This window comes from Zootermopsis nevadensis, unplaced genomic scaffold (genome assembly GCF_977971745.1).
Source record: "Zootermopsis nevadensis isolate Lab colony 2312 unplaced genomic scaffold, Znev_1.0 Znev_ptg000029l, whole genome shotgun sequence".
NCBI lineage: Eukaryota > Metazoa > Arthropoda > Insecta > Blattodea > Termopsidae > Zootermopsis > Zootermopsis nevadensis.
Window position 1 is genome coordinate 3,259,296 of NW_028259161.1, and position 26,204 is coordinate 3,285,499.

General features: G+C 38.2%; 3 protein-coding genes and 3 long non-coding RNA genes across 7 annotated transcripts in view; 1 reads left to right on the forward strand and 5 right to left on the reverse strand.

The window, feature by feature from the left end:
• Positions 1–26,204, forward strand: part of LOC110827357 (uncharacterized) — a 126,066-nt gene that overhangs the window by 73,148 nt on the left and 26,714 nt on the right. The window lies entirely within an intron of this gene.
• On the reverse strand, positions 4,051–5,861 carry LOC110827372 (uncharacterized). Its single transcript, XR_002542297.2, has 2 exons — positions 5,683–5,861; positions 4,051–4,326 (listed from the first exon to the last, which is right to left on the reverse strand). It is a non-coding gene; the product is annotated as an uncharacterized LOC110827372 (long non-coding RNA).
• On the reverse strand, positions 8,958–11,816 carry LOC147872241 (uncharacterized). Its single transcript, XR_015537691.1, has 2 exons — positions 11,669–11,816; positions 8,958–10,483 (listed from the first exon to the last, which is right to left on the reverse strand). It is a non-coding gene; the product is annotated as an uncharacterized LOC147872241 (long non-coding RNA).
• Positions 14,127–15,831, reverse strand: LOC147872242 (uncharacterized). Its single transcript, XM_087358215.1, has 2 exons — positions 15,721–15,831; positions 14,127–14,899 (listed from the first exon to the last, which is right to left on the reverse strand). The coding sequence occupies exons 1-2, from the start codon at positions 15,733–15,735 to the stop codon at positions 14,372–14,374; spliced, it is 543 nt and encodes a 180-aa protein (XP_087214341.1). The 5' UTR covers positions 15,736–15,831; the 3' UTR covers positions 14,127–14,371.
• Positions 16,511–20,248, reverse strand: LOC110827358 (uncharacterized). Its single transcript, XM_087358214.1, has 2 exons — positions 20,130–20,248; positions 16,511–17,262 (listed from the first exon to the last, which is right to left on the reverse strand). The coding sequence occupies exons 1-2, from the start codon at positions 20,142–20,144 to the stop codon at positions 16,723–16,725; spliced, it is 555 nt and encodes a 184-aa protein (XP_087214340.1). The 5' UTR covers positions 20,145–20,248; the 3' UTR covers positions 16,511–16,722.
• LOC110827365 (uncharacterized) lies at positions 21,554–25,142 on the reverse strand. 2 transcript variants are annotated; one of them, XM_087358217.1, is made up of 3 exons: positions 23,640–25,140; positions 22,339–22,516; positions 21,554–22,293 (listed from the first exon to the last, which is right to left on the reverse strand). In XM_087358217.1, exons 1-3 carry the CDS (start codon positions 23,652–23,654, stop codon positions 22,079–22,081), a joined length of 408 nt encoding a protein of 135 aa, XP_087214343.1. In that variant the 5' UTR covers positions 23,655–25,140; the 3' UTR covers positions 21,554–22,078. The 2 variants fall into 2 exon arrangements, with proteins under 2 accessions (XP_087214343.1, XP_087214342.1); XM_087358216.1 differs by having other exon boundaries at positions 21,554–22,516; positions 23,640–25,142.

The window sequence follows — 26,204 nt, forward strand, 5'->3', positions numbered from 1 at the left end:
ACTTCTACCAGACCACACGGTTTTCCATCTCAGAAGACAAACATCCTCAGACTGACCGCCGTGAAAACCTCAAATCCTACAGGTTAACACTGTCATGGGAACGATTAATAGATGCCAAAAGCGACAGACAATTGAAATATTAAAATTATACAAAATAATATTCCAAAAATATGCGGTGTGTTGCACTGTTACTCATATAATCACGTCAGTGCAGTAGATTTGCCTAAAGGGAGAAATTGTATTTAAATTCGTAGCTACTTTCTATAGACATGACAGCCGATAATAAGAATTACATCCTATGTTTAGATTGTGATCTGCTGGGTTGTTGTATATTGAGTCTTCCGGATGTGTGCTAATAGATCGGAGAAAGATTTTGCCTCCATCTTCATTGTTAACTTCATGGCAAAAAATCCAGTATTCCACAGTATAAAACACATCGCCGTGAAGATTTCAAATCTTTTTTATTATTATTATCTTATTTTGTGGCAGTGACTCAGGGCTGACCCGATATGTTATTTAAATATAGATTCTTTTCAGCAAATCTATGTTCAGAACTGTTTAAATTTTTTATTATTGTAGAGGTATTTAAATTGAGTTCACTTACAAATAAGTTATTGTGAGACAGGAAATCATTTTAACATCTTATTTTATGTCGTACTCTTCTGTTCCATATGCACATTTTTAATTTACATTTTGTAACATCTGGATATTATTATCTATTTAGCTTTCTTCTCCGTGTTTCCCCATTTACATTTAAATTTATTTTAAGCGATTTATTTGTAACATTTATTATTTTACTATATGTAAGATCCTCATTTATACACAGCTACTTCTTGCTCATAAATTTCATCTCCATTTTTTGTTTCTGGACATTTAAACAGTAAATGCTCACGATCTTCCCCTTTTATAAAGAATAGTGCTTAAAATGATAATTTTATAATTGTACTTTGAATTTTCCTTTTTTTAATGTTGCTGGTTTTGAAGGAACTCAAGTTCTTGACCGTAATAACAGCTCGTTGTAACGTCTTCACGTTTGTCGCCCTATTTTCCATATCCATATGGATAATAATTATATGGAGATTGATATCCATACTGTGGATAGATAGGATATCCGTTTTGTGCATTCTGAGGAAAACCATCCACTCCAGTCTGATAACCATTTAAAGGATAATAGTATCCACCGCGAGGATATTCGTAATATGGGTTCGGGATATACTGATAGGGATATTGATAATAGGGATAACCAGTTTGGGGGTTCTGAAATACTTCATTTGAAGGATTTGCTAACAAATTTCTGATCGCACTGGATGGGTTCGTCACGTAAAATGCAGATTCTGTTACTGGAGCTGACGTCACGACACTGTACATTGTAAAATATGCTATCAGCATGACAGCGGTTGCAACCTGGAACACGAAACGAAAATAAGATTGGAAAGGTGTACCCTTTCACGTATGTTTCACGACACAATCTCATCAAAGGGGGGGGGGGGGAAAACCCGTTTTTCAGCACTTTCACATGATGTCACTGTTGCGAAACAAAGTTGATCCAATAATGACAGTTTCCAATTGGGCAACAGTGGTCTGCAAAAATGTGACCTTTGGTCCTATTATTGCTTAAAAACTCGGCAGGCAAACAGACACGGACGGGCCCGTGGGATGGTTTACGCTCACACCAGAATGTGCAAAACACCAAACGAAAGTCATTTGATGCTGTTTTCTTTCACGTTAAAATGGAGTAGATGCAACACAGTCAATGCTACTGAATGGTCCTGTAACGGAACGGGCCGTGTCCTTATTCCAGTCTTTTTTTAAAAATAAAGTGGTCTTACATTATTTAACAACACTCTATCAGTTGCAGATATGCTACATGCCAATAAAAGGAGAGGCTTTTTCTGTGGGTTAAATTTCAAAGGTTTTGTTTCAGTATGGTTAATGTGGAAGTAATGACCTACGGTCGAATATTGACTGGATTACGTGTCCTGGTTAATGTGCTCCTGTGGTATTCCTGTGATTAAAGAGGCAGAACCGAAACTCTCTGATAACAGATTTACCTGTGTTCTCTTCGTTTCAAACTTCATTGTGTAGTCGTGACCCGGTCAGTGCTGACTGAAGTACATTGCAGCCGGACTCACTGGAAGTGACTCACAGCTACCCTACGTCCTCATACACTCGAGTTGTTTGTGTAGTCTGCCCTTCAATTTTCGCCGTGTATATCAGTACGTGGAACAGCACTTCGTCTCCATTACTGACTTGACAAGTTTCGTTATCAAGAAATATTATTTTCCTTTTTAAGACACGTCAAAGAAATGTGCAGTATAAGAGCTTCAGACTCTCTATTCAATAAGATCCTTGAAAGAATAAAATTAATATCCTTTCAGCAGAAAAATTATCTCTTTCACCGTCAGTCTTTTAATAGAGAGCGATAGATATTTACGACTTAATTGCGAACTTCCAGTACCAAAGTAGATCAAAATACATTCAGTATTTTCGGAAATAACACCCGAGGATCAGCAGATTGAAGTAAATTACTTTTGTTTGCATGCATTTTATTGAAGAAACGTATTTGTACTATATTTTTGCGCGGAGTTTTCATGATAATGGAACCACAAATTGCGGCAGGTTATCACAATGTGACGTGTGGTAAAGACAAGGTTATCTTCCGCACTTGTTCCACTGTCCTTGAGGCTGCTTGATGACTAAGCAGTCACGAATGACGTGTGGTGATAGCCCAGCACGCTAGTAACGTTGGAATCTCGTCTTGACGGACCGAACGTCGTGTCCGCGTGGTAAGCATTTCTGCTTCGTATTCGGGCTGTTCTGGGTTTGTTTTCTCATCCCGAAGAACTGGTATCCTGACTGAGAATCTTGTGTTTTCAAATGTTCCACCACGGATGTGCTTGCATAGTAGCTTAAAATAGCTCACGACCGCTTTCTTTCGTATCATTTCTAATTCATTATTAATTAATTATCCTATTATTCGGAACGGTATAATCTGAGGTACTGACAGCGTTGTTAAATAAACCACAGATGAAATAAAATTTCCTGAACTGAATAATTTAAAATATATTTCACCTAGTAACGATTAAACCTGTTAGTGAATACTTGGTAATAATCCACTAAAGGAATGACTTCCCTTGCTTTTTCCTAGTTATCTTACCATTTCTCGCGTCCAGATCGGCATTGCGTTTCACACAGCCTCCACCGGGCCGTTCTTATCCACGAATGAAGGGGCTGCAGTTAGAAGCTGGAATACTTCGATGGCTAACCTCTGTTCTCCTACATGTCTCGCCGTAGTACTTAGGCTGAGTAAAAATATTACTCTTCGTCAAAGAAACAGGGCACTTGAAAGTCCCAAGAGTAGATGGAAGAATAATATCAAAATTGATCTTTCTGGAATAGAATGTGATATAGTTGATTGGATTGAACCTGCTCGGGACAGGATCCACTGGCGTACTTTCGTGAACATTGGTATAAATCTTCTTATTCCACAAAACCAGAATATTTTTTTCAGCACTTGTGTTACTGCCAAATTAACAAGGAATATCCTGCACTATGAAATTAGTCAATTAGTGAGCTTGTAAGAGACGTAATCTCTTGTAAAACAGCGAAGTTGATATTACTTGAAGAAAAGACGGAATAAAATTTTTATCTCATGAATGTATAAAATTTTGGCCATTATACCTGATTGAATTACCACTTGGGAGAACTAGGTGTAGATGTTTGTATAATATGAAGAGAAGTCTTAAGGAAATAGAATATGAGATTGAGTATTGTATTCATCTCGTTCAGGATAGGCTTCATTAGCGGGCCTTTCAGACGCAGTAATGCACTTTCGAGTTCCACAAAGGTTGCGAATAAGTGAGTCACTAAGTTTCTCAAGAAATACTGAGCATTCTGTAGTTAGGTCTGTGGGATGTAGAGAGGATAACGGAGTAGTGGGGATACTGGAACTGGAGTTTGTCGCAGTACTTAAATAAAATTAAGGTGTTGTGTTAAAATGTTGTATATAAATACTGCAAAAAACTTGACAGCTGTAATAAGAGGCCCAGATTTAAGTCGCCAAAACACTTTTTATTTGCTATTGTTTTTAAACATGCTAATAATTTGAAACTTCAGTAACTTTATATGCGAATAACTGATTCAGGTTTCTGCATGTACAGCCGTAGTTCAGTTAACATCGAGTCCTCTCCGTCCAATGTACACTGGGACCCGTCCGCCTTGTCCTCCTCGACCGATCCCAAATCTAGGCCTTCCCCTGACTCCACCGATCCGACGAAGCTCGGCATCAACACAGATGCCTGTTACCAGTAATAAGAAGGCGAGTACCTGAAGCAGAACAGAACAGAAGTTTGGCTGATTAGTAGTCTACGTATATAGTGGTAGTTGTGTGCTGCATGTTCTATTCAGCATTTTACGGGTCATCGTTTGATAAAGAAAATGTGTGTAGCGGTTTTATCCAGCCTAAAACATTCATATCATCAAATGCTACAATTCAGGAATTATTGCTGCCTGCCATGCTTTACAGAAAACACAGATTCCTAAGAGTGGATCATTAATCTCTTCCTGTTCTCTCCGGTGTTACTTTACTGAGAAAAAAATATACTGTATAAATATTTTGCTGTTTGTCAACGTTATTTGGCGAGAAAATAACAAAATGCTAGCGCTGTATGATGGCTGTCTTCTCTAATTAGTATTCAGGAACAAATCCTGGGTTTAAATCTTGGATTGGTACCCGCTTTCCCGACAGGACTGAAACATTTAGTTTCCGAAACGTTGAGTTCTTTTGAATATCAGGCGATGGACAAAGTCCAAGAATTTAGTAATCTCCAGGGTTTTCATTTTTTTTTCCACATATCAGGCAGATGCTGAGATTCGAGCCGCTTTCTTCTATACCATTTGTAGTTAATTGCTCAAAGGCATCGTGCAATTTGTTTTGATCAACAAAGACAAGGTCTTGTATAGTGCGTGACGATTGGCTACTCGGCAACATTAATAAAGGAAAACGTAAGTCTCTCTTTATAGCTGTGACTCAAGAAACGCTACATCGCATTGCAAAAATTTACATTTCGTTACGACAGTATGATGGATGTCGAGCATTAAGCGGGCTCCAGTGCAGCTGCAACAAGCATACAAAAAATGTAGCACAAAATGATCAAGGATTGATAACTCGATAACCCTCGGAGTAGGCTGCATGTCACTAAGGGGTTATTGGCTCATGGTTCGTTCATTAACTACGCAAATCAGAGCACTTCTTCGCCCAGCTATTCAAGAAATTCACCGCCATTTATGAAATCTGAATGTTTATTGCCGTGTTTACAACAGTCGACTACTGGTCTATATACAGCCGAATCCAGTCTACATAATCATATGTTGATACTTTAAGATTAATATCAATTATCTGCTTAGAGTGTATTGGCACAGAAGTATGATTCACATTCGAGGAATACCCAGTTCGAATGCCAGGATGAAATCGGCTTGCCTAAAGCTTGACGTAGTTTACCTCCTTACCACCTGGTAATTACTGTGATATTAACTTAACATGTTACATCTCCATTCGACATTTCTCCGGATTTATTTTTGAAAATAATCCTAATATAACGTCTTAAAGATAGTACCTAACCTCAGCAGTTAATACAGCAATATTAAACAACCGGACAGACAAGTTATCGTACAACTACTAACCAGAAATGTGTACATCTTGCTGTTCATTTTCACTCGTCCAAGCTGCTGTCTTAAATGTGTGAAAGCTAGAAACTGCTGCAGAATTTGAGATCTATATGTTATGTGCAATATATAACAAAGGTTTATATACTTATCCACCACTTGTGTAAAGAGTTTGATGTATTGTGAGGTAAATTCAAGGTGCCCTTTGGGTGAATACATCCAAAAATTTTATAAAAGAATTTAACTTTATTTCCTCGCTAAAACACATGTGGGTACATCTGTTAAAACGAATAATTTCTTAGAAATAATGACACCTCGTTTACGTAGGTGACTTCTTCTTTGCTGACGTGCTTGTTTGTCTCTTCAGGAGCCTTTCGTAATAACAAATTTCAAGTTCATCATTGAGGTTGCGAGTTTCTCAACTGAGGGACCTGTTCGTTGAAAACTTGAATTCAAACTTGTCTACGCAAAGTACGGTAATACAAGTGACATCACCTTTACCACAGTTTTGTTTATGCTCAACAGTTGCTGCGTTTGCATGTTTCTTGTTTGTTTATATTTATACATAATCGCTAAATAGATTCGCTTTTAGGATTTTAGATTATCACGGCGGTGAGACCGAAGCTGGAGGTCTCCTAGGCTGTAGAGCTGTTTATTCTGGTATAAATTTACCAGAGTTTGAGAGGTCCTCACAGCCTCCATCATCAGGACGATGCAACGTTTCAGAGGTTCTTGCTGCCTCCGTTGTCAGGGTGATGAGTGTCGATGGCTCATATCCCTGATGGTGGAGGCAGCAAGGATCTTTGAAACATTGGTAAATTTCTGGCAGACTACACGGTGCTATTACCGAGAAGACAGACATCTTCATCTCCCGATTTACTTTTGATATGCATTGAAGTTAAAACGGTGCAGGCGTATTGATAAGCGTATTAATAATATGTAGATAGCTATCCTCCGAAGTCTTTCGTCACGATTTTGAGATTCGAAACTGCCAGTTTGTCTTATGCAACATATCTCAACGATTGTTCCGTTTTAAAACTTGTTCTAAACGCAGCTTTATTAATAAAATCATAACTTTAATTTTGTGTTCAGATGAACGTCGGACGCATAGTGTGGTTTCTTGCTCCAGTACGTACCTGACAATGAATTGGAGATTCCTTAAAGGCACTAACAATACTTTGATGTTTACACTCACTAGTCCTTCAGACTCAAGGTAGATGGCAGGAGGCTGCAGAAATTCAAATATTAAGCTGCATAATTTGTACACTTCACTAGATTATTATTAGAATTATCAAATAAATGAGCATAGTATGGGCGGTAAATGTAGCATGTGTGGGTGAAATAATAAATGCATACAAAATCTTGGCAGGCAAGGGATCACTTAGAAGACCGGTGCATAGATAGGGAATAACATTGAAATGAATCTTAATGGAAACATGGCGGGAAGGTTTGATCCGGACTCATCTGGCTCGGGTGGATTCTTGTAAACAAAGTAGTGAACCATTTAGTTCATCAGGACTGATCATAGAGAGATTAGGTTCCTCTGAAACGTTGGCAAAATATTTACGGCACTACAACTCGGAAGACAGCCATCATAAGACAAGACGTGTTCGACCCCAGGCTTTCAAGCAGAATTTAAATTCCAAGAACAACAGGAAGAAAATTAATAAATATTTATGACGGTTTAATTATGGTAATGGGAAGATTGTACGATGTCTGTAAACCACAATAATAATGAAGGCCAACAAGTGATAAAGATTAAAGCACGCAATGTTCATGGTCGTTGATTGTCGTGTGTAAGCTGTGGTAACTTACCAACGGCAAATTACGTCTTCTGTTGGGTTCCCTAATACCACGGAAGGAGGAAAATGCAGGAACAGAAACTCGTAGTATTGGTTAACATTTCCTGGTATTTACCGAACCAGCATTAATACCTAGGAAAAGCCTCAATAAACCTGAAGAACGAATAAACTTGTTTCGTTAGTAGGGATCGTTGATGTAATGCTGGTGAACTTTACACAGATGGAGCGGTTTCAATGGCTGAACGTAATCTAGAAGTCTCGGTGTTACACCTCGATTAGTGCAATATGTATGTCAGTACATCCGACCGTCGACGTACTCAAAGCGCTGTATGTTGATTTACTTTTATTAAATGTTGAATTCAGATATTTGTAGGTATGTAACACGTATGTGAGAAATCGGAAATACATGAACATTAATGGTTTTGGCTACAGAACATCAAAGAAAGGAGCTACTTGGTAGGCGTATATAGGTCGATAATATTGAAATGTAACTTAGAGAAATAGGATGCAAACAGGAGGTGAACTGGATTTAGTTGGAGAATTATTGGTCCCAGTGGCGGGGTTATAAGTAATTACAGTGTTGTATCCAGATTTTTAACGTGAGATTTCACTGTAAAGGATGCGGAGTGTTGATTAAGAAAACTTCTTTGTTAAGAGATGAATAATATTCATTGTGGCCAACTCGCTTTTCAGTGTTGGAAAATTACGTGTTTTGGACTGTTATGTTCTGACATCAATGTATTTGTCTATAGCTTGTTCTGTGACGTCATTGTAACAGCGGGTGCCCACACTGTTCGATTGTTATATGAATATCGTGTAGTATTTAGTCGTCCCATTAGGCGTGAAAGTTATCGGTGCATACTCTGCTTATTATTGGTTCACATAAGGACAATGATTGTTAACCTATTTCTTTTTAGAAAGGAGGCCCATAACCAGGTGTGTTCTTGTCCCAATACGGTGACATACCCGTCTTATTAATTACTTTTAAAAGAAGGTAGAATCTGAGGTTTTCACGACAGTGTGATTAGAAGATGGTCTCAGGGCTGACATACATTCGTGGAATTCATTTTGGAGGCAATGAAAACTGAACACCGTAATATTGGAGATACTGATTGGTGGCTAATCAAGTGGAATCATATGAAGTCATTAGGTTTTCCGTTAATTATCATCTCGTAATTTACATATATTGTTCGCTCAGGACAGGGTCTGGTGGTGGGCTTTGGCTCATTCGGTGATGAACCTTCGGGTTCCGTAAGCTATCTAGTTGGTTGATTTATATATATTAATATATTGAACTATTTAAATATGTTAACTGTTAAATACGAATTAAGCTCCGGTAAGTACTTTGAATATAAAAATTAAGATTTGCATATCTCATTGCTGAATAACAGCTTTCTGGAATTATAAAATTAATTCACGGCGTAAAGGTAAATGTGTAGTATATGATTACCGGACAATGTTGAATTAGACTATAGAATTTGTGAATATTACTATAGGGATATTACAGTTCATTTGCTATTAGACAGAGTAAAGAACATAACTTTTTCATCAGGCTGTTACATATCCGAGGTAGCAACAATTTTTAACAGTTCTTGCTGCTTCCGTTGAATGTTTATATTTTACATTTGTTTTATTACTTATTTTATAACAAGAAATACATTTATTTAATAAATATTTTGAGAAATAGTTATAAATATTTAACTGATAGACAAAATAATGATTTGTATGCATTTGATCATGAAACTTTCACAAATGTGTTAAAGTTAGCACAAGCAGAAAATGAGCAACAGTCACTGTAAACCGTCGATGTTGATGACAAGATTAATTGCTGACAACTGTTTGCTTTGTCAGACTGCCAGAGACGTGTTATCTAGAAATAAATTTCGGGCCTGTTGAAATTATGTTTCATGTTCAAATATAGAGACCAAAATTATTTAAAAGACGTCGATCCATCAGTTTGTAATCCTATTCTTGTTAGTTGTTGCCAAGGGAAATATTACATTTTGTTCGTAACAGTAGTAGTATGTAAATATAATTGCCTGCAATATCCATACCGCCGTAAGTGTTTCGCACGTCATTCCTGGACAAATGGCGATGATGATATCTAAACTACATAAAGTAATGTTTCGAAAAGTAACCTGATGCTTGCTCAGGCGTTTGGTTTAAGTAGATATGTGAGCGACATATTTGATATCCCATAAAATCTAAGGTTTTGTTTCCTCCTCAAATGGCTCTTATCTGTAAAAAAAGATATGCCACAATCTGTCCTGTTTTCGTATAACGAAAGAAGCCAAGTATCTCTGTAAAGGTTTATGTAGTATTCACTTATATACCTTTGGTACTGATATATTTTGGACACTTCATTACCGAAGACACTCAGATGTATACAAATTCTGTCACTAGTACACTAGTATTACACTATCTTTTAATTGTCCTCTTCCATGAAGACTTAAAATTGAAAACGAACTCGGCTCTTTGTACACAGCACATCATGAGATGTAGCAAATTCGGTAGTAATATGAATATTGAGACGTATTATTTTTCCATAAGTTCTATCACTTACATCGACGAAAAGTCATGGTTCTTAAAGTCATTAGTATTTGTTTTGTTCATTGTATCTACAAGCCTGTGATGTTCGTCGGAAATTAATAGATTGGTATTGTTGCTCTGTTTCGATATTGCTAGTGTTACCACCTTGTAATTTTCCAGCTAGCTGGAAAGAATAAACGCGATGGTTGCATTCCTATATTTTATAATCGTTAGTCGGATGAGACAGTTCCTTAATGATCCAGCTGTCGCTGACCATTCCTAGCAGAATCATGGACTCGTGTTCCGGTGGATATGCCGGGTCTCCTGTCTCCTTCGGGTACATCAGCAGTCCCTTTTTCTGAGTCAGGGACGTGGGCACCGCGAGATGCCAGTGCTCCTACGGCCCCTATACCCTGACCAGGTTTAATCCTGCCGTACCCAGCAGACTCAATCACGTGGAGTGCAGCCACTAGCACCGCGAGGAGCAACTGAAAAGGAGAAGGCTATTCAGTTCACGTTTAACTTACTTTTTGTCTAACTGCCTTTTGCTTAATGTCGTTTAAATGCAGGTTATATTCACAGCAAAGGCGAAGCATTTGGGTTTGCAGTAAGCAAAATGCTGCTAATATGAAGGTAATATCTATTAAGTATGCGCTATCAAAACCTTCGTCCAACTTATTGATACCTGTGGGATTCGAGGTTTTCACGGCGGTGAGTCTGATGATGGCTCTCTTCTGGGTTGTTGCACCATGTAGTCTGTTAGAAGTTTGTCGACGTTTCAGAAGTCTTTTCTGCCTCTATCATCAGGGCAGTGAGTCATTGACCTGATAGTGGAGGCAGCAAGGACCTCTGGAACGTCGGTAAACTTCTACCAGACTACACGGCGCAACAACCCAGAAGACAGCCATCTTCAGCCTTGTTGATACCTGCTCTGGCTTGTAACTTAACTTAGGTCTGCTCAGATTAACACTTACTTAGTGTGCATCGACAGAACACTAATGCCATGCGCAATTGAACACATACGTTTTATTGCCGCGAAGAAGATGCATTTGTCATTTATTCTTGTTCTGTTTTAAATTTACGTAACTCAGAAAAATTAAAAATTCGCGTCGAAACTTGAAAGAAATATAACATTCTGTCCATAAAAACTTAATTTTTAAATACCTGCTCTGATCGGTCAAGGATCTTTGGCAATATTAAAGGTATACAAAAGCAAATTCAAGCTGAAACCACTAAAACAAAAACCGAAGGCATGAAACGATCTACAGTGTAATTGCGCCTTCTTTGTATGCAATTGTAAGGAAACCAGAATTAGAACAAAACTGGAAGACGTTACAGTGTTAATGTATCGCTCAAAGGACCGTACACATAGAAAGGACCAGCGCTCCAAATGATAATTTACTGACCTGTGCAGCAGAAGTGGTGTGGTGGAATGCCATTGTAGTCCAAAGAGTATACCTTTCTACTATTATATTTTTAAGACTACGTCTCTGGTTTAAAGAAGTCGCTACATTGTGCGATAATTGGATAAGAGAAGGGATGCCTATTTAGGAGTTATTCATTCAGAACACAAATGGTTTATATTAAATCTACGAGCGAATCCGCATACCACCGATGTTGTAAGTTCAACTAAAAAGGGATGCTGTCTGCAATAATGAAATTCCAACACTTACCAAGGCCCTTGTCATGGTGTTCTCTGTAGATCTTTCCAACAATGCTGAGCTCCCACTGCAGTGCAAGCATCCAGGTCACGCTTCTTTTTATAAGACTCAGTCGCATTGCTAAGAAAATAAAAAGTCCCTCTTGTGGCAATACCCTTTGATCGCTTATTTCTTGGAAAATAACTGCAGCGTCAGCATAGGGAAAGGGAAAAGCCGTTCTTGTTTCCAGGACAGAGTCTTAATTAACTAATTTTCGGTGTTGTAAACCTCACACGATCCTATAATTTCCTGTTGTTTTGTTATTCCCCGCTGGATGAAAACATATAAATACATGTGTTTGAAGAACTGTTGACTCATGTATATCGTCATAGAGCGATGTTTACTTGATTTCCTCTCATCGTAGTTAAACTATTTCAGGGGTGTCCCGATAAGTTTAATTATAGTTAGAAGGAGGCAATATCTTATGTTTCCTCATTAGAATTCGTAATACGCACACTCAGACACACTAGTTCATTATTTATAGTGCTATTCAACATGTGTTATGTCCTGTGTTCTTCTGCCTGCATTCTAATAGGGCAAGAATTTATATGTGTTTCTACATGCTTATGGTCATGTGTAGTTTTGTATCCCCTTTTTGTGAAGCGAAAGTTTGTGGTGTGCCGTCATGTGCCTTAGGCAAATTAGGGTGTGCCGCGAGGTAAAAGACGTTCTTGAAACGCTGAAATAGAGAGGTTTAGTGGTTTTAGAAACGGCCGTGTTTGTTCTTTGTTCACTTAACGATATTATATGCTTAATTCTTCAGGTTAGTTCATACAGTTTATTTTTCCTATTCATAATTGCATCTAGCATAATTCATTCTTAAGATATTCGGTAGAACACCTTGGATGGCATATCGACCAATCGTCGAGACCATGCCTACTCATAGCAGTATTAAGAAACGAGAATAAATTCATACCCAGGCTGGATTAGCAACCATGAGCCCAAAACTTGACCTGTCCAAAATCATAAGCACATATTCTACAGAAAATATCATTTTTGTCGTTTCCTACTACAAAAATAGAATAACTTAAAAATGAAAATTCAAAATGATTTCTACGACGTAAAAGAAAGTTATATAAATTATTGAAATAAATATTTTGTGCAATTGAATTTTTATGAGACGAGAAGGATTTGTGTTATATGAAGAACATCTTCGTGAATGTCACCTGGTAGCAACGTATTCCATGTCATTGTATTTGAATATTTATTTCTGCACAAAAATTTTGTTTTCCATTAAGCAATTAGTAAAATTTAATTCTGAAACTGTTCAGACCAAAGTGCTTATTCCAACAAAATGAACAAGAATACGCAGAAAGAAATAAATGCAAACACTGCACATGTTTTATTACCTTCTACTTTCTAATGGAAACACAAATATTCAAAACACTTAAAACACGAAAGGCCTGTGCTATGAAGAATGCCGACAGAACGATTGTCCACTCATTTAGAATCCGTATTCCATTAAGACCCAGTTGTAATTGTGTGTCTCACCTGCTTCAACGACCTTCCTCATATTGTATAAATGGATTTCGTATGATACTCAGCGTTAACCAGTTAATCTTTGTAATGGAGACTCGTCGTGTTTTATTTGATTCTTAGATGTTATTAAGACGAGCTTCGGCTCCAAAGTGCTAATGTCTGTTTAATTATTCTTATATAATGATGGTTCCTTTGGGTTTTCTGTAATTGACCTTGCTCGCGTCAAGGTTGTCAGGTTGCTCCCCCCACCCGCATTCATTTTTCTGATTCAGTCCGGTTTGATCACGTTGTTTGGAGTAGGCCTATAGTTCTAGCAGAAATAATGACTGCACGATCTGCGAGGTAGGTGGTCTGCTTTGCTTTTGTTCTCCATAAAGTGGTCTACCAATAAAAGGTAAAAATAAATGCTTTAGTCCATTCTCCTACAACCTTCCTCTAACCGGTAGCTGTTATAAAAAGTTATTTCGATTTCAGAGTATTTTATCTGTCACAACGAGAAAAAATGCAAAGGAGGGTAGATGGGGAAGAAACACGAAATGGAGCGGTTTCGTTTAGAATCGGCATGTGGTTTAACAAACCAGGACGGTGCATCACCTTACAGTAACTGCAAGTGGCGGTTGGCATGTTATACCATAAATGTACAGTATGTCCTAAGGGATGCTTGAATTCTGCTAGTATGTTATTTGTCAGCATGTAATTGCTGATCTCAGGGTTTCGGATCGAGAAGATATCCTCCAGATATAGATGTAGCTGACAGTATAGTCTATGAAACAATACAGTTCCCATATATTTGGACGGAGGTTCTGCGTTGAAAACCCACCGTCCTTATCATTATTAAATGAACAATACACATTATCATACTCGTTATTTTTACAATCCTTTGTTACTTGCACATCTGTTAGGTGGCAATGTCTTCTTCAGCACCTTGATTTCAAGGAGATCAATTTACAAATTGTATTGACACATTTTATTTCAGTACAAGGAGGATAATTACAAAGAAACATATTATATGCTGTACTTCATTCAATACGGTAAGCGGGACATAGTGGAGGAAAGAAAATTATGCCACAAATACCAATCAACAGAATTTCAGATATTCAGACCTATAAGCAGGTGAAATTTGAAAGCAGCTTAGTGAACGGTATTAAATAATCTGTGTTCAGGGTATCATTTTAACTGTCCATTCACTCAGTGCATTCATTTTCCGTAACCGCCATGGACAGGTTTCTCACCACCTACTCCTGCACCATGTCCTCCGACTGTTCCGCCTCCAAGGCCTCCTGATCCATGTCCTCCTCCTACTCCGCCTCCAAGGCCTCCTGATCCACGTCCTCCACCTACTTCGCCTCCGAGCCCTTTTGATCCATGTCCTCCGCCTGCTCCGCCTCCAAGGCCTTCTGATCCATGTCCTCCACCTACTCCGCCTCCAAGTCCTCCTGATCCATGTCCTCCTCCTACTCCGCCTCCAAGGCCTCCTGATCCACGTCCTCCACCTACTTCGCCTCCAAGCCCTTTTGATCCATGTCCTCCGCCTGCTCCGCCTCCAAGGCCTTCTGATCCATGTCCTCCACCTACTCCGCCTCCAAGTCCTCCTGATCCATGTCCTCCACCTACTCCTCCTCCAAGACCTTCTGCTCCACCACCATGATTTCCTCTACTTCCACCGCCATAACCGCCATCGGCGAGGACAAAGCACACTGTTGCCAGCAGCAAAACGAAACTGATCTGTAAGAAGAAAACATTCTGTTGCACAATTCACTCTGTGTTTCAGCAAAAGTCGATTACATATAGGATTTGAGATTCTCACTGCTGTGCCTACGAAGATGACTGTCATCGCCCTGATGATTGAGGCAACAAAGACCTTTGAATCGATGACAATCTTCTACCAGACTTCATGGCGCTACAACCCAGAAGATATCCAACTTCGTTAGATATATCAGTAGCATTCAATGTCTTTTCAGACAAACCCAGTGACACAAAATAATATTTATATTATATTACAGACAATTTTCGTGTTGGGGGCAAACATCCCATTCATTTGCCCCAGCTGAAAGATGTATTGAAAAGCTTTTATTTAGTTTAAAGTGATTCGGACCTTCATAACAATATAACGATCATGGTGTGTATTCTGAGGGAACCTATTCGATCTTCGGCCGAGATATCGACCATTCTAACAGATTTTTTGTGATTTTCCTCACTTCCCGCAGTCTGTTTACATAGACCATGGTTATTTTCTCCCTCATTGAGGTTTGCCGAATGTGATTATTTCCTCATAGCGCTAAATAGCCTTTGCAATTAATGGAGCATTGGTAAATAAAATACAATTCTCATATATTTTACAGTAATAAATGCCTATATGTATATGTTTACTGTTAGTTTTTCTGTTTCCATATTTAATATAAATAAATCCCATTACAGAAATCTGTTCTGTAGGTACGAATTAATATAGAAGTTTAATTGGTCTAAATCAGTATTAACAACAGATTCAAATAAATCCGGAACTCCGGAATGTGTGATTTGGCTTTTATTTTATGTAGTATACTCACCAGGAACTTGGCCATGGTGCCGCAGCAGAGTCCTTTCTGACGCTGACAGTGAACTGTTAGTGTTAATGGAATCCAATTTGAGCTTTCTTTTATATGAAATTAATAAAATATAAATAATAAAAGTCGATGAATTGCGTAATGAATTTTCTCGGTATTCCTCTTATTGACATCCATAACAGAGAGCATTAGTAGGTAGCGTGGTTTTCTTGAAAGTAAAGAGACATGTAGCATCGTGTTCCACAGACTCCGGCGTTCTTTGAATTGCTTCTGTTGTTGTCAGTGTGTGTATCATAAATTAGTCTTCAAATCAAGCATCACTGCACATATGCGCACAAAAGGTAAAGATTCTCTGAAATTATTTTATACTTATTTGTAATGTAATTCCTAGATTTTAAATCCGGTTTTACCTTCATGAAGAACAAACCTTGACCTTGTAAACACAAGTATGTGACGTCTGTTTAGTAAACTACTGAACACGAGCAGATGTAGTGAACTCCACTAACATGGTGTTTCATTTGTCCGTAATAATACCTCGTACTGCGTAAGTCTTTTGCTTATGAAAATAGAGAAATCTGTGGCTGAAATAAACTGTAATGTCATAGCATTGTTTGGAAATCACTTAATCTTATGGTAATATTAAATTTCAGTTAATCGTAACAGGAAAATAATATTTTAACAGATTTGTGACATGTTATGGAAGGACTAGGAAATGCCTGTATCTCAACTTCGTAAGAAATTTTTTTCTGGCAGTTGACGGCTGTGAAAGAAAATTTTAAGGAAATAAATCACGTTCTAATATATTCCGTTTATTTGTGTTATAACATGCATTATCGATTCTGTTTAAAAAGTTTCAGTGTTACAATAACCAACTATATATAAAATTATCGTCTTAAATAAAATATTCTTGCGATTTAAAAAGGTTGATTTTCATGGATAACATTTGCTTTGTGTTGCAACAAGGTACTTTGTTTTGCGTACCTCTCATGTGAATGATAAAGTTCATTAATAATCATAGTAATCATCTGTGTAACTTGGCCATGTAAAGATCCCAGTAGCACCTCCATATCCAACTCCCGGCCACAAATACATGCTGCGTCCGACACCACCGTATCTTCCTCGACCGCCGGATTCACCGATTCCTCCTCGAAGTCCACCAGGGCTTCCTCTTCCACCACCAGGGCCTCCTCTGCCACCTCCAGGGCTTCCTCCAAATCCACCGAAGCCTCCTCTGCCACCACCAGGGCTTCCTCCAAATCCACCGAAGCCTCCTCTGCCACCACCAGGGCTTCCTCCAAATCCACCGAAGCCTCCTCTGCCACCACCAGGGCTTCCTCCAAATCCACCGAAGCCTCCTCTCCCACCACCAGGGCTTCCTCCAAATCCACCGAAGCCTCCTCTGCCACCACCAGGGCTTCCTCCAAATCCACCGAAGCCTCCTCTGCCACCACCAGCGCCTCCGCCACTACCTATCCCAAAACCTCCTCCGCGTTGTGGGTCCGCATTCACAAGGTAGAGAGCAATTGCAATGAGAACCAAGTATATCTGTGAACACGTGCTTTGCTCATTCCAGTTGCAAGATATTGAATTCCTTCCTTAAGTAATGTGTCGTGTCTATGAGTGTACGTGTGTGCCCTTGCCTACCTTCTGAATCAGTCATCTAATATTAATTAAAATCGACATGAATACCATGGTTGAAGACATTGGTGTAGAAGGGATGTAAGTGGTGGTTTTCTTTATCTCCGAAGAGACAAAAGTATTTTAAGCATTCAGTCTTCCATGTAGGTCTACTATTAATCTATTTATTTTGTCACTCTAATAAGCATTCGGATTTATCCTTTTCTTACATTGTAACATTGGATTACCCATTTTTATTTCATTTGTTTTATTAACAACATTATTGGGACATTCCACATGCGCAATTTGTGTTTTACCGAAAACAAATTCATCAGAACAAACAAGATTATAATGTCTCTACAATCAATTAATACAAATATAAACCTCATAACCTACGTCTAAACAGAACCGCTACCTAGTTCAAATATGTTACAATTATTCTGAAATTACTCAATTACTTCGTTACTTAGTGAATCAGTGACAGTAAAACAGACAATACTCATAAACGCCGACTATGACGTACAGCATGCTTGGTTAGTGAAGGCTTCCCAGCTGTTCGTCTCGACGACCACTGCCTAATTTCTGCCTCTTTTGACACTAATTCAAAGCAGTTAAAATGTCTGGGGACGGGAGAGTAAAATCTAGAACCTTGGTCTCCGATTAGCGAAACGATTGGGTGACTTATCCTTTCACCGGAGGTTACATCAGTAATCATCGTGCTTCGATTACGCATAATGTGTAACAATGCGTAGTTTACGCTTGCGAACTTTGAATCATCGCTAGCGGCGAGGGAACAAGACCACAGCGTCCTTCCCGTGTGTCATATCAGTATCACTTATTACGTAAATCTTCTCGTATTGCGAAAGTTACTCTACTCTCGTAATTTAGGGAATGAGATGGTTGTCCGTTAGTGCGTTCGTGTGTTCATTCGGCTTCAAACTTAGCATGTGTTCCTATCAAACAGTGTGATTTGGTGGTTGGAATCCATAGCAACCAGTACATGGGTCGCACTATAAATTTACCACGGTTCAAAAGTTAATTTGAAGTGTGAAGTACCATTGTATATATTTGCAGTACCTGTATCTTTCCAATTTGTAAACACGGATACGTCCTTAACGTACTCTTGTGTACTTACTTGGACGTGAATTATTTAAACACTTGTTACTACCCCCATATATTCATACACGAATAAAGTAACCGAATCTGTGCGCTGTGAACCAACATTTGTTGCTAGCGCTAATATAATTGAATATAGAGTAACAAAATGTTCATTTGCAGTATACAAAATAAGCGTTTATAAGTTATACGCCAGTTACAGAATTGCAAAGTTTGACTTCTATCGACATTCTAAAACCCAGCGTTCGGAGATAGTAAACCAGGCCAGATTTTGTTTTGAAATCATTTTATAATATTTTATCTTCAATGCATATTTGAAGTCACTGCCTACGTCGTGCCGGGGTCACAGATAAACATACTATACGTCCTGGATAATTTCTGTGCACTGTATAGTATTTGAGACGTTGCTGTTCCGAAAGAAGTTGTAGTTTTTAAATTCTTCACTTTTTTTAAATTGGCATTTTATTTGATTCATAGAGTTCGAAGAATTTTAAGTATCTAAGATATTAGGTTCGTATTCGCAAAGAACGTATGCTGAACATAAACGTACACTTTGAAGAAAGTGTACTGAAACTAATTGAGTTTACAAGGCAGAGATAGACTGAATAACGTTTCTCGTACTGCGGACAACACAAACTGTTTCCCCATCATTTTATCCAAGGGAAGGGCGCTATTTATTTCTCATGATATGATAACACACAAGAATTTGAATCCCGTTTCTGCATAAACGTGCAAGTTTCTTCTAGGTTAGCAGTGTTTTAGCTATGTGATTCTGCCATAAGCAGGAGATGAATAAAAGGATAAAAATGAATATTTTGTTATGAGACCTAGATGTTTTGTTCATCAAACTATCAATCAAATTTACATATTCATGATTTCGTGGCTCTGACCAAGCCTGAGATGTTCTTGTTAACAATGTTCTTCTGCACAGTGTGATTGTGTGTGGCAGTGACATTGGTAGATTTTAAGATTCATAGAAATATTGCAATTTATCTAGAGTGTTAAGGCCATTTATGTTACTTTATTATTATTATTTAGTGTTCTGTCTGACGACAGGTTCACTGTTCTGCCCAAAAAGAGTTCCCCAGTTTTTCCTATTCTCAGCTTCTCGTATTAACTCCTGAAACTTCGTCTTCTTTCCTTGTTTAAGATCGTCAGTTAGCTCTCGAGACAACAGTGTTTTTTTTAAAAAAAATTTAGCTTACATTTATACCTATGTTAATATAAAGAGTATTATTTTTATGTACTGTTATATGGACGTAGGGCTAGTTTACTTTATACTTGAAATACGTTAACGTGATTTCTGTGTGTCGACTGTGGTCTTCTGGGTTGTGACGCCATGTAATCTAGTAGGTGGTTACCAAAGTCACTTACATTTATGTTGAAGGTGAAGATAATACGTTCCTCTAAAACCTTGCTTAATATCTACACTACTATATGGGGCCATAATCCAGAAGACCGCAATCGACAGCTTTCTACGGTACATCAGACCCAGATAATTTCAGCAATAATTTTTTTAGAGAGTTTGAAGTTAAGACAACTATCTGAAAGAAGTTCTGTTGAGAAGAGTTTTTATTCTGTACGTTATTTCTGATATTACATGTAACAGCAGGACTAGCTAATGTTTAAATATAAGTTTTCAGATTGATCTCTTAATTAATGTTAAGGACTTGACGTACCAAGTATTTGCCCATGGCCGTTTGTCTTCACTCCTGCTACCGACAGATGACTTGACACAGACTGATGCGGCCTGCCAGTTTAAATCCAGAGCAGTGTTTGCTGCATCGAAGAAACATAGTCCATACCAGAGACACAGTAACATTTCAAGGTAGCCATCCCTTTTGTTTAACATATCAATTTGTTCCAATTCACAAGTTCCTAGGCATGCCACTTATATTCAAAGTTCTTGTAAGGAGATCTATCATATAAAACTGCTTGTGGATTCAGTAATTTTACTATGTGGCTTGTACACGGGAACTACTATTTTGAGTATTGTCAGTTGTAGGGGGCTAAGATGGGATGGCCATGTAGCAAAAAGGAAGGAAACAGGATATGCATTCAGAATTATGGCTGCCACTTGAAGGCCGAAGAGGTGGGAGGATTACATTAAAATCAGTTCGATGGATGAAAGGTGTGGTGTTGGAGATGCTCGAAGCTTCTTCAGGCTCGTACGTGCTCAGGGGCAGGATATCAGCGATATTTAACCTTCGAATTTGCTACAGTGAAGTTATTTAGACATGTAGTCAGTCAATTTTGTTGTTTTTTATGCTTGTGGCAAAGTCTCCTTTTCTTGAGGGAACGACATAAATGAATTGTAAATAGAACGACTTATAAATATTGTCCACAGATGTATATTTACATTCATGAGGCAACTTGATTAATACAGTTGACAGTTACGCATACGATCAAAACTTTATAGTCTTAAGACTTTGCATACCGTGTAGTGTTAAATACCCTATTCATTATTTATTTTCTAAATCCAGTTTAAACCAGTTGATTAAATGAATTAGTTTCCCTGATGCCACTGATGATGGCCTCTTGAGGTTGAAACGCGTATGGCAATAGTGTCCTTTTTATAGTGTTAATAGTTGTTAGTTGCTTATTTTAAAAACTTTATAAGATTAGAAGCTTTCATGGCTACTAAATATTATGACGTCTTCTCGGGCTATCGGCCACGTCAAAATGAGTTAATATACAACATATCGGAGACTGTATTTGTCTGCATAATTGACTGTGTTGAGCGTCGGGTTGCTTTTGAACACGAAATTGTAAAACCGAAGCCTAGATTTACGACGCCGTTTGTCGCGACTCTTTAACGGGTTAATGTTCGAAACTAGTACCTGTAATTAATTCATCGTAATTATAAATGTATACGGTTATCATGTGTGAAATGTGTATTTAGTGACGAATTTCTTTACAAGTATTTATGCCCTCTTAATCTCTTACGGTACGGAGAAGAACCAGTTACGAGCACAAAGGCCTAACCTAGTGCGTAATGAAAATGACTACTTTATCTTTACCGGCTGGAAAATGGTATTTGAGGTATAAATGTTCTAGTAACGAGGGGAAATTACTGGGGTTAAAACGGTACAAACAGAATTAATAATTTTAAAATGTTCTTTATTTGTGAAATAATAACATATTTATGTTTAAATGCACATAGTTACTAATATAAGAAAAGTGTCGTCATGTATTTATAACTCATGTGAGGTATGATTTCCGATTAAAAATATTAACCGTACTTGAACCGACGTTAATAGTAACGTACAACACCAGAAGTTGTGTGGTGATATCAGAAGGTGGCGTTGTGAATTGTTTCATAATCAAAATTATCACAAAATTAAACAAAAATATGAACATTAATATATTTAGAATAGTATCCAAATGTGAATGTTGAAGCTGTCATTGAAGATGTCATTTTCTCGAAAACAGACACGTTAAATTGTCTAGTTTTCTTTTACTGTAGTCGAATTAACAAGATCGCTGCCAGAAATTCCAAAATTTACATTGCTGTGTCTGAACTGAATTTCCATAGGTACGAAGAACTTGTAGTAATTTCACTTCTTGATCACGAAAGTCGTTACACAACAGTAGTCTGAGTGCAAATTGTTTTTACAAATATTTATAATCACCCGTGTTTACCATATCCTCCTTGACCACCGTAACCTCCTCCAAATCCACCACCACCTCCATATCCACCGCCTCCTCCAAATCCACCGCCACCTCCAAATCCACCACCTCCGTATCCGCCTTTGCCCCCGTATCCACCAAGACCACCTCCGTGGCCACCGCCTCCTTGGCCACCGCCTCCGAAACCACCAAGACCACCCCCGTGGCCACCGCCTCCGTGGCCACCGCCTCCGTGGCCACCGGCTCCGTGGCCACCGCCTCCGTAGCCACCAAGACCACCCCCGTGGCTACCTCCATATCCACCGCGGCCGCCACCGAATCCACCACCTCCAAAACTGCCACCTCCGTGGCCACCTCCTCCGTAACCACCAAGGCCACCGCCTCCACCTGGAGTTGGTAATGCCCAGACGGCAGCTACAAGTAGCGATATATACACCTGGAACAGAAATACTGGTACTTCATCCTTACGGATCTTAGATTACAGATGTCATTAACTGTTTCCATGATGAGTTTCATTTAGATTACATTCTTTAGTTTATTTGCATATATTCACGCTAATTTTGTAAATCCTGGTAATAAAACTAGAAATAGTTGACATAATATTTGAAGAGATGGCAGGAGAATTTATTTTTGTTATTGGTCACTGAAGATGTGGAGAACAGACGTAGTCACGTTTAAAATGTTTCACCCACACGCAGACCATAGAATAAGTGCATTAATTTGTGTATGTGTAATTTAATTAGTCCCTGAATTTATGTATGTTTTTGTGTGTCTTTCAATAATAATAAAAAATTAAGCATTAGAATTGAAATTGATAGGATGTTGCATCTATTAAGACTGAGAAGTGAAATATATTCTGTAATGAACAAATTGTGGTACAGGGGCGTAAATTAACGTTCATCTAAGAAGTCCCGTGACGGACTTTAATATAATTTTATACAGTCATCGTCATTTCTCTTTTTCTTTCGTGCGAATGATGAACTACTAACTCACTGTTAGGAGAAAGTGAACGTCAATACCGGCAACGCACTAAGCCTGAGCCAGTTCTATCTACTTCCCGTCCTCACAACCTAGTAACTCGGGAGTCATTCTAATATTATTCCCCATATGATTTTTTTTGTCTTTGAAATGGAGGCTTTCCTGGAAAATTCCTTACTAGAATTCTGTAAACATTTCTTATCTCCCAGTCTGAATTTCACGCCTGTACCAACGCAACTTCGTTGATTTGCGCAGCAATTCTGAGTGATCTGAATATGCATAAGTCACGAAGTTACTCGGTTTGTACATAAGTAGACTGTAACCTTAATATTTTCATGACACTTTGATTTTAAAGTCTTCTAATTTATTGTCTTCTCTGCAGAAACAGACCACGCTCCACAACCATACCAAACAAGTGGCAAAATAGTGATTTTCAGTAATTTGGAAAGCAGTCAAGATGACTTTTTTAAATAATGCTGATCAAGAACCAACGCGTACTTGTTGAATGCGGTTATGCGAAGCGCTGAGATTTGTGATTCTCTGTGCTCTCTGCCTACCTTAGTAAGTAACTATGTACATACCAGGTACTTGACCATGGTGTTCTTCAAAAAGATCTTCACAGTGGGCGTAAAATCCAACAACTGACGAACAGACTTCAAACCCAGTATATATACAGATTCTTAACCGGATAAAATCGCGGATGAACAAAGCGTGGAAGAAAAAGAAAACGTCTTGAGGGAAGGGCAAAATCCAGAAGGTGAAGGTTTTGTAAGTGGTTGCTCCGGAGATGAGCTGGATAATTTTCCCAAGCACAATCGGAATCACTGTTAGCGTCCATTGTGATTCCCCCTCTGCGGTAGAGTTTAAGTCTGGTCATGCTGTTATGAGACCGGCCTGGACACAACATGGACCCTGCAAACTCCGTTCACTCATAGCGTAATTTATATTGAAATATATTTGGCTGTTCTGACGTGTCTGACCTGGATAAAGTAGAATTTAGATTAATTATATTTTGTGACTGATATGAACTCTTATACCGCATCAGCACGGAATTTCCCGATAATCTGAATAACTACAAACTGAAGAAGGCCCTGTGTTTGTTTGGCTGTTAGACGGTAGTTAGTTAGTTAATCAGTTAATTAGTTATCTGTTGTTTTAACTTGGTATTCTTGATGTTACGGCCCGCATACAAACTGATTTCAGTCTTGCCCTACTCGTCTAGAAATGCGCCAAAATTCTAGTTGGGTATCCTCAAAGGATTAGACGACACGGAAGTCTGCGTATAGGTGGAAGGATTATATCAAGATAAATCTCAGTAAAACTGAATGGGAAGTATTTGGTTTGTGTGTTTGAGGATAGGGACTGGTTGGGGGCTGTTGTGAACACGGTAATTAGACTTTAGTTACGGCAAAATTCTGGGATTTCTTGACCAGCTTAGCATATTATTAGCTTGTCAAGAAAGACAAGAAAGACCCTGTTCCATGGAGTTAGTTAAGTTGTTTGTACACTGGTTGTGCATTTGGAGTCAACAACGTATTTCCTTGTACTATCTTTCCATCTACGCTTTATTTTCTCATTAAGGTTTCTTCGAACACCGTTGCTGGAAGGCGTCATACTTTGAATAGCTTGGACAGTAATCACTGCATGTTCGTCAGTCGACAACCTCAATGTGATTCCCCTCAGCCGTAGAATATTCATAAATGTCAAGGTCTTTCCAGGTGGAACGGAACGCGTTTCTGCTCCGCTCATCTTCGATAATTTTCTCGGTAGGACTGTGTTCTTTCCGACGACAACTTAAGGATGTGCTTTAATCGGAACGTAATAATATTTACTGTGATGTCTTTGAAACATTTACAAAGTAATCGAAATAAATGATAATGCCACTAATGGTTTTGAGAAGAACCATAAAGGTTTCCTGCACCATACCAAGTAGTGCCTTTAGGTTAATAAATAACTCACGGCGCAGGGCTTCAAATAATATAGCAAATTACGTGTTAATTTTCTTCACACCACGAGTTGTTTCAGAGATAATGATCATCAGTTACTACATTCGCGCCATTTGCGGCATTCTGTAAACTTTGTTAACTTTATTTTCTATCTCTTTCAATATTCTTTGTGGCAGCCTGAACTCCCATATCACCACTTGAACTCTGAAGTCATGTGTTAAATTCAATTCAATTCAATTCAATTAATTCATTTACGTGTTTGCCAACAGCAAGAAGCCAATAACAGGCAAACACTGATAATATATACAATAATAGTGAAATAATAATGGATAATATTACACAAACGGATTAACTAAACTTATACATGTACAGTATTAAATATAACTGCCAAGTACAGGCAAACCCAAAATAGAAACAATATTAACACAGAGCAAAATAGATGAATAAATATAAATAAAAACGAATAATCCACCTAGGGAACACTAATATAGTTGTAAAACTTTAAAAAATATAAAAAGACAGATAACGAAGCTAGATCATTTCCCTTTTTGAGAACGTTCGCTCAAGGGAGACAATGTTTATGCTAAATACGTCCAAAGATTTACATACGTCATTTGCAGCGATGACGCACCTGGCTGAAGGACTATGTCGTAGTGCACTGCTCACACTAAAAGTAGAAAATTCTCTTATTTGCCTCGCCGGCACACGTAAACCAACAGTGTCCATAATGGAATGGCAATTTATTTTGCCCTTAAATACATTAATATGAAAAAACGCATCGAGATGTCATCGTCTGGAATAAAGTGTTCTAAAATTTAAAGTAGATAGGATCAGTTCATATTTTCGGGGGATATTAAACTGGAAAAATCGGTAATTGCATAAACTGGCAAATTTTCTTTGAATATTTTCTAATTTATTAGAATCTGTCTGTGTAAGATTATTCCAAACGACCGAGGCATATTCAAGCTTTGACCTAATTAAAGCATTATATAAAACAACAAGGCTGTCTAGAGAGGAAAAATTATAAGTAATAAAACGAATAAGCCCTAAGGTCCTTAGTGCCTGGGAATGAACACAATTTACATGACAGTGAAAATACAGTTTACTGTCTAACAAAACACCAAATTGATTACCCCAATAATATAACTTTTCTTTAGTGATATGATGATAGAAATAAACAAGACAAGGCAAACAAGTTTG